Genomic DNA, 9,429 nt, shown 5'->3' on the forward strand with positions numbered 1-9,429 from the left:
GAATCATACTCCAAGTTACTTGGATACCTGTGTCAGTTGGAGCAGAAGAACCCGGGTACAATTACTGATTTTGTAGCAGAAGATGGTCGTTTCTTGTATTGCTTATTTTCCCTTGGTGTTTCTAGGAGGGGATTCCAGTATTTTCGTCCTGTCATTTATGGGGACGACACTTTCTTGAAGAACAAGTATGGTGGCCACATGCTTTGTGCTGTTGCGTTGGATGCAAACAACCATTTTTTTCCAATTGCATTCGAATTGGTGGATAGTGAGAACCATAACTCTTGGACTGATTTCATGAGAAAATTGAAGGAAGCCATAGGGGGCGTTGATAACCTAGCTTTTGTATCGGACAGGCATGCAAGCATTACTCATGCTTTGGAGCTTGTGTTCCCAGATGCCTACAACGGTGCTTGTTACCACCACATTTGTATGAATGTGGTGGAAAAATTCAAAACCGACCATTGTCAAGACATCTTGTGGTGTGCAGCGTACGCATTTCGAAAAACATAATTTCACAAGTTCTTTGACATGATTAAGGTAATTGATCCCCCCATTGCTCAATATCTTGAGGGAATTGGTTTTGAAAGGTGGAGTAACACTTATTTTCCTGGAAACCGATACAATATCATGACGAGTAACTTTGCATAAAGCTTTAACAATAAAGCCAAGGAGGCAAGGAGCATTCTAGTTGCCACTTTTCTTGAATTCATAAGATTCACTCTTCAGACATGGTTTGCCGATAGACGTGAAAAAGATACAAAAGCAACAAGTGTGTTAGCACCCCTGATGGAGGTAGATGTGAAGCAAATAGGTGAGAAAGAAAATTTCTTAGATGTCCAAGTCCTTGGTCATCATGAATTTCTTGTGGTTGATGGTAATGGTGATGGTAATGGTAATGTGAAATTGGCCACAAAATCATGCTCCTGCTGCATGTTCCAAACTATTGGGATATCGTGTGTCCGTGCATTTGCTGCAGCCAGAAAAAGAAGCATAAGCATTTACTCATTGTGTTCCCCTTACTACAGAATTGAGTCATGGATGGAAACTTATAAGGAAACTATTTACCCTGTTGGGAACGATGATGAATGGGTAACCCCTGATCACATCAGAGATATGGTTGTTGGTGTCCCCATTGAGAAAAATGCTATAGGAAGGCCCAAGAAGAAGAAATTGGGTAGGCCGAAGAATAACTGCTATCCTTCGTGCGGGGAAAAGGTTGTCAAGCCACGTAAGTGCAGTAGATGTGGTGGTAGTGGGCACAATTGGAAGTCATGTAAGGCTAGGCTTTAAAAATTGTCCAATCAATGTAATTGATTTTTCTGTGCTTATTTCATTCAGGTACTTCTGCTGTTATTTTGTTGGTTTTGAACTAAATAAAAAGAACTTTGCATCGAGACACATCGAGAGTCATGATTTCATTGGGCCATGTCGAGGCCAATTGAGGCTATCGAGACTCATAATTTGTACCTATCGAGGCTCATAATTTGTACCAATCGAGGCTCATAATCTGTACTTATCGAGGCTATCGAGACTCATAATTTGTACCTATCGAGGCTTAACATTTTGAGGGGCCTTAGATGGGCCTGTTAAGGCCTAGTGAGGTAGTTTGTTTGACCTATCAATTTTTGTCGAGACTGATTGATTTATGTGATTTCATTTATATTTTGTAATATTAGTGAAAATTTTGGGTAAAAAATGGATGATATTTTTGTTTAGTGCATAAAAAAATACTAGCTACTTCAATTGTCCCAAAACCCCAAAACGTATAAACATAAATACAAATGAAAATCAGTCTAGTGATGAACTTAGGACACTAAAGTCTGGTACCATAGGTCAAGACACCACCGGAACCTGAACAACTGGATGTTCTCGTCAACAATGGTTCCAAGTGGTAGATCCGCTAGTCGATGCTCTATATGTTTTATGACATACATGCCACAATCGCCACTGGTTTCAAGACCATATAAACATTGTCAATAATTAGTAATTGAAACATAATAAACTGCTTTCATATAAGGACTAGTGTTAGCATGTAACTCTCATTTCTTTTTACAAATACATTACAACAATTATGAATAAATAAGAGAAGATATTTTTATTTATACTTTTGAGTGCATTACAATGCTAATCAAAGGCTAGAGCTATTAAGTAAAGTGGAATAATAACTAATGAATACGCAACTATAATATCCATGGACATTTCATTAGTATAATACCCATAGAATGATTCTAAATACAAGCAAATAATCACTAAAGTTATGAACAATAAAGAGAAATTCATGATTTGATGATGAATTTTATCTAGAAGGTTAAGAGATGAAGAAGTTGTGCAAGTAAATGGTTGAAGGAACAAGTATTTATAGGACAAAAACTAGCCGTTTATGACCGTTGGTGAATAGTGATCCTGACCGTTGGGGATATAGTTGTTTTCTATTATGAGATTTTAACAATTCTAAGTTGTTGAAGTAACCAACATGTGGGAATAATTAATTTATGGTTGATAGAGAAACATTTTCAAAAAAGTTTGAGAGTCAAAAATGTTAAACTAAGTAATATAAGAAGATTGAGAATTTTTCATTTTTTTACTATTCACCAGGTACTATTCATAGTGGGTCCCACAGTGGGGTCCGCAAGGGTCCCACAGTAGGGTCCGCAAGGGTCCCACAGCAGGGTCCACCCCACGGGTCCCACATGTTGATGCAGTAGTGATATAGTGATGACTTAAGCAAATTACTATGCTTGATATTTTGAATATTTTATTATTTTACTATGCTTGATATTTTTAATATTTTATTATTTTACTATGCAGCATAAAACCCAATGTTTTCCTATAAATAGAGCCTTTCAGAATTCATTTTTGAATTACGAAAAATCTTTCTCTCACTCTGCCTAAAAATCTTCTTAACACTCTTTTAAAGTTTTAAATCTCTAAAATCTATGCGAAGTTCTGTTTGTAACGTTAGCCTACGAAGACTTTTTGGGTAAGTTCTTTCCCGAGTCTTTCAGTTCAGTTATTTAGCTATTATTTATAGATTATTTTACCATGCCGTTATAATGCCAAAATTTATAGATTATGCTACTATGTCTAAAAATTTATCTAGAGATTATTTTATCATGCTGTTATAATGCCAAAATTTATATATATAGATTATGCTACTATGTCAAAAAAATTTATATATAGATTATTTAACATGCCGTTATAATGCCAAAATTGATATATAGATTATTTTACCATGCCGTTATAATGCCAAAATTCATATTATATATTATGTTACTATGCCTAAAAATTGATATATAGATTATTTTACTATGCAGTTATAATGCCAAAATTTATATATAAGATTACTTTACCATGTCGTTATAATTTATAATGCCAAAATTGAAATATAAACTATTTTTTTTATGTGTCATTAAAATGATAAACTTATATAGGCTATGGTCACACTTTGGACTATTATGGACTCTTATGACCTCATTCCCTATTATTATGGACAAGTATTATGACCTGGACATTTCCGTATGACCATGACCACGACTTTTAGACCAAGACCTTGCCATGGACAAATATAGTATGACCATACGCCTGGACATAAAATAAGCAATAAAACAGGAAAAATGGGATAATAACAATTATAAGCTAACATTTCATAATGTAGATTTTATGTAAATTAATAGTTTGTGCTTTTATCAGGAAGCTAACAATTTCGGTTGTTTTATCAGGACGCAAGGTAAGTAGAATCCTCATCTACAATACAAGACTTTTATGTGTCTTATGTGCATTTATATGCTTTATATGTTATTCTGCCATATTGTACTTATGCATAAGTTATTTTCAAGAATGTTATATTTATTATGCATAAGCACGCTTAATGTTCACAAACAAGTTATTGAAAGCATTAAAGTAGAGGTGCTGCTTGGGAGACCTAAGTCCCAAATATGTAAGGAGGGAGATGTACTTCCCTATATAATGAATGTTTATGAGGGAGAAATTCCCTATTATCATGTTTATGTTCAGGTGGGAATGTGATTCCCTATGTAATGCCGGCAGCAGCATCCTTTAGGGCCCAAAAGAAAGGAAAGTGAAAGAAAGAAAGAAAATACATAGCATGTTGCACGTTTATTTCAATGCATTTGAGGTAGTTATTCTACTTACTGAGCCTTAGCTCATCAGATAATGTTTTGTATTGTAGGTAAGACGCCTCAAATATAAATCGTTGATGAGTATACGTGGAGCCAACATGACTGTACATATGGGGCTGACCTGAAAGGAGTAAAGTTCTGCTATGCTATTTTATAAATAAACGAAAATTGAAGGAAGCCATAGGGGGCGTTGACAACCTATCTTTTGTATCGGATAGGCATGCAAGCATTGCTCATGCTTTGGAGCTTGTGTTCCCAGATGCCTACCACGGTGCTTGTTACCTCCACATTTGTATGAATGTGGGGGAAAAATTCAAAACCGACCATTGTCAAGACATCTTGTGGTGTGCAGCGTACGCATTTCGAAAAACATAATTTCACAAGTTCTTTGACATGATTAAGGTAATTGATCCCCCCATTGCTCAATATCTTGAGGGAATTGGTTTTGAAAGGTGGAGTAACGCTTATTTTCCTGGAAACTGATACAATATCATGACGAGTAACTATGCATAAAGCTTTAACAATAAAGCCAAGGAGGCAAGGAGCATACTAGTTGCCACTTTTCTTGAATTCATAAGATTCACTCTTCAGACGTGGTTTGCCGATAGACGTGAAAAAGCTGCAAAAGCAACAAATGTGTTAGCACCTCGATGGAGGTAGATGTGAAGCAAATAGGTGAGAAAGAAAATTTCTTAGATGTCCAAGTCCTTGGTCATCATGAATTTCTTGTGGTTGATGGTAATGGTGATGGTAATGGTAATGTGAACTTGGCCACAAAATCATGCTCCTGCTGCATGTTCCAAACTATTGGGATATCGTGTGTCCGTGCATTTGCTGCAGCCAGAAAAAGAAGCATAAGCATTTACTCATTGTGTTCCCCTTACTACAGAATTGAGTCATGGATGGACACTTATAAGGAAACTATTTACCCTGTTAGGAACGATGATGAATGGGTAACCCCTGATCACATCAGAGATATGGTTGTTGGTGTCCCTATTGAGAAAAATGCTATAGGAAGGCCCAAGAAGAAGAAATTGGGTAGGCCGAAGAATAACTGCTATCCTTCGTGCGGGGAAAAGGTTGTCAAGCCACGTAAGTGCAGTAGATGTGGTGGTAGTGGGCACAATTGGAAGTCATGTAAGGCTAGGCTTTAAAAATTGTCCAATCAATGTAATTGATTTTTCTGTGCTTATTTCATTCAGGTACTTCTGCTGTTATTTTGTTGGTTTTGAACTAAATAAAAAGAACTTTGCATCGAGACACATCGAGAGTCATGATTTCATTGGGCCATGTCGAGGCCAATTGAGGCTATCGAGACTCATAATTTATACCTATCGAGGCTCATAATTTGTACCAATCGAGGCTCATAATTTGTACTTATCGAGGCTATCGAGACTCATAATTTGTACCTATCGAGGCTTAACATTTTGAGGGGCCTTAGATGGGCCTGTTAAGGCCTAGTGAGGTAGTTTGTTTGACCTATCAATTTTTGTCGAGACTGATTGATTTATGTGATTTCATTTATATTTTGTAATATTAGTGAAAATTTTGGGTAAAAAATGGATGATATTTTTGTTTAGTGCATAAAAAAATACTAGCTACTTCAATTGTCCCAAAACCCCGAAACGTATAAACATAAATACAAATGAAAATCAGTCTGGTGATGAACTTAGGACACTAAAGTCTGGTACCATAGGTCAAGACACCACCGGAACCTGAACAACTGGATGTTCTCGTCAACGATGGTTCCAAGTGGTAGATCCGCTAGTCGATGCTCTATATGTTTTATGACATACATGCCACAATCGCCACTGGTTTCAAGACCATATAAACATTGTCAATAATTAGTAATTGAAACATAATAAACTGCTTTCATATAAGGACTAGTGTTAGCATTTGTACCTTGATCTCGATTGAGGGACTTTGTCTGGAAGTAGCCGTACACATTGAAAGGGCGGAGGCCGGTCACCTGGCTGAAACTGCAGTCTATCATGGTCCTCAAATAGCCCATACTGGTATAGCAAACTAGGGAAGCACTTGCTCCAATGAATCATGATTTCCCCCAAAGCAGCGTCATTGAGGACCAAGATATTAGAATCGTAAACCACAATGGTCCAGTCAGGAATGTTAACCTCGATGGCGACCCAATGTTGTGCATGTGGAACGTGCAAGGCAAAGTATATGGTGGCATCATCCTTCCATGATTCCAGGTACTGTGCAGGCATACCATTGGTGAATTTCATTATATCCTCATCCCAATCAAACTTTTCCCCGTTCTTCTTAGCATTCATCCAACGACCCATGCATACTTGGGGGAATGTTGTATTTAAAACAACCGCATCTTGGCGATACGTTGCCTTCAAGAAGTGGTGTCACCTACGCAAAAAATGGAGGGCCGCATCGATATGCTACAATGGATTCAAATTGGTTTAATAAAAAAAATAATTAAAAATTAAAAAAGAAAGAAGAAAAGTTAGCGACAATACTAACTGAATCTGATACGTTATACGTTATTATTCTCATTAATTATATTAAGTATTCCCTAAACTATTGCCGAGAATTATACAACAGTTTTTGGTCAGTTATTGTATTTCCTTTTGTATATATATCTTTCTTTTTGATTGAATAAGATATACATATACGATTACCCTAAACTTTACATGGTATCACAGTCTGGTTCATTATAATATATATACTTATATATTTTTTTTTTGAATCATGACTGACGAAGTCACGCCCACACTACCGGCTCCACTCCATCTCCATCTCTGGCGAAACTTGATCCCAGTTCGCCATTCTATCTCGACTCGCAAGATCGGCCAAGTGATTTCATTACTCCCATACGTCTGAAGCTTGACAACTTTGATGATTGGTCACATGCTATTCGTGTAGCTCTTTCCTCTTGCCGCAAATTCGGCTTTCTTGACGGGACCATCACTGAAATCGTCCCTCCTTGTACGCAAGATGATTGGGTCACCATCCACTGCATGCTTGTATCATGGCTCATGAATACCATTGATGCCGAGGTACATTCTATGCTATCGAATTATGATAATGCCAAAAGCATATGGGACGACTTGCATGAACGATTTTCTGTCGTGAATGGTTCGTGTATTCATCAACTGAAAGGAGATATTAATCGGTGTGAGCAAAGTAAAATTATGCATATTGCTGTTTATTTTAGTAAGTTGAATGTTTTATGGGATGTGCTAGATAAACATGTGCCTTTGATTTCTTGCCAGTGTGGTAAATGTACTTGTCAGGTTGGTAGGCAACATGAAACACGACGCGCAAATGATAGGCTGCACCAATTTTTTCTTGGCTTGTGTTCTGAGTATTATGCCCAATTGCAATCGACTCTTTTGTCGCAAGATCCTCTACCTTCATTGAATCGGGCATTCCAACAAATTTCTCAAGAAGAGTGGGTTCGAGGGATAACGCGTATCACCGAAGAGAAGCCCGATGTGCTCGGTTTTGCGGTGCGCATAGACAATAAATCGAAACAGCGTATGGACAAGGCAAAGAGGGCGGTCTTGATATGTTCTCACTGCCACAAATCAGGTCATGACATCGCTACTTGTTTTGATCTCCATGGTACTCCCGATTGGTACTTGGAAAAATATGGCAATAATAAGGGCAAACCAAATGTTCCCTCAACAAAGCTCTCGGCTGGCCGTGGCCGTAACGGAGTGCGTGCTAACGCCACCAACCCAGTCAATACTCATGGTTCACCTTTTGCGGATTCGACCACTGCTCCTACTGCGCAACCCCTACCGGGCTTTACTACTGAACAGTGGGCAACGTTAACCGCTGCATTTGGAACCTCATCTCCCTCTTCTCACCGACTGCATGGTAAGTTGGGACTGGATGCTGGATGTTCCCATCATGTTACTGGTGACGAATCTTGTTTATTAGATATTAAAGTTGTTTCGCCTTGTCCCGTGGGTCTTCCTGATGGTCAATCGGTGGTTGCTACTAAGGAGGGTGCCGTGCAAATAACAGACAAAATCATACTCCAACATGTTCTCTTTGTACCTCAATTAACATGCAATTTAATTTCAATTTCACAGCTAAATGATGATCTAAATTGTTTTGTCCAATTTCATTCTAATGTATGTGTTACACAGGACCTACTTTCGAGGGAGGTGATTGGAACGGGTGAACGACGAGATCGACTTTACTACCTACGACAGGGATTAAAAGTGCAAGCAGTTTCAGTTGATAGTTCGAAGTCTTTAGAACTATGGAATAGTCGAATGGGCCATCCTTCCGAGAAAATAGTGAAGTTGCTTCCTTTTTTAAATAATTCTAAGGGTTTTTTGACAAAAGGATGTGAAGTTTGTCATCGTGCTAAACATTCTAGAGATAGTTTTCCTTTAAGTGCAAATAAATCAACTCGAATTTTTGAGTTAGTGCATTGTGATTTGTGGGGTCCGTATGATGAAACTTCTTCTTGTGGTGCCCGTTATTTTTTAACTTTAGTAGATGATTATTCGCGTGCTGTGTAGGTTTATTTATTAATTGATAAAAGAGAAGATTTTATGATGTTTATGTCCTTTATTGCCATGATTGAACGTCAATTTTCTCAAAAGTTGAAACTTGTACGTAGTGACAATGGAACAGAGTTTAATTGCATGAAGGATTATTTTGTGGCCAATGGAATTTTATTTCAAACTTCTTGTGTGGGTACTCCTCAACAAAATGGAAGAGTGGAAAGGAAACATAAACATATTTTGAATGTCGCTCGTGCATTGAGATTTCAAGGAGGCTTGCCAATCTACTTTTGGGGAGAATGTGTTTTGGCCGCTGCCCACCTCATAAATCGAACTCCGTCTAGTGTTCTCTTCAACAAAACTCCATATGAAATGTTATTTGGTTGTGTGCCTTCTTTCTGTGAATTGCGAATTGTTGGGTGTTTAGCTTATGCCCATAATCAACGAGCTAAAGGTGACAAATTTGCTAGTCGAACTCGTAAATGTGTTTTTGTGGGATATCAGTTTGGTAAGAAGGGATGGAATTTATTTGATCTTGAGAAAAATGAGTTATTTGTGTCGAGGGATGTGAAGTTCTATGATATTGTTTTTCCCTATTTGAATATTGAAGTCATAACTCCTACCCTTGAAAATACTGTAACTTATAATGAAGAGGTCTTTGAAGAGTTTCTTGATGATAGGGGAGATCCAAGAACGATGCACGAGGACACCATTGTGGCTCCTCCACTAGTCTCGCCAACAATTAATGACATGCCTAGTCAAGCTGTGATGCAACCCTCCACTTCAATCTCTAGTCA

General features: G+C 37.8%; 1 protein-coding gene across 1 annotated transcript; it reads left to right on the forward strand.

Annotated features, from left to right (window-relative positions):
* Nucleotides 1–6,552: 6,552 nt before the first annotated feature.
* LOC133780145 (uncharacterized) lies at nt 6,553–8,647 on the forward strand. Its single transcript, XM_062220018.1, has 2 exons — nt 6,553–6,566; nt 6,871–8,647. The coding sequence occupies exons 1-2, from the start codon at nt 6,553–6,555 to the stop codon at nt 8,645–8,647; spliced, it is 1,791 nt and encodes a 596-aa protein (XP_062076002.1).
* The last annotated feature ends 782 nt before the right edge of the window (nt 8,648–9,429 follow it).

Source organism: Humulus lupulus, chromosome 5, assembly GCF_963169125.1.
Source record: "Humulus lupulus chromosome 5, drHumLupu1.1, whole genome shotgun sequence".
NCBI lineage: Eukaryota > Viridiplantae > Streptophyta > Magnoliopsida > Rosales > Cannabaceae > Humulus > Humulus lupulus.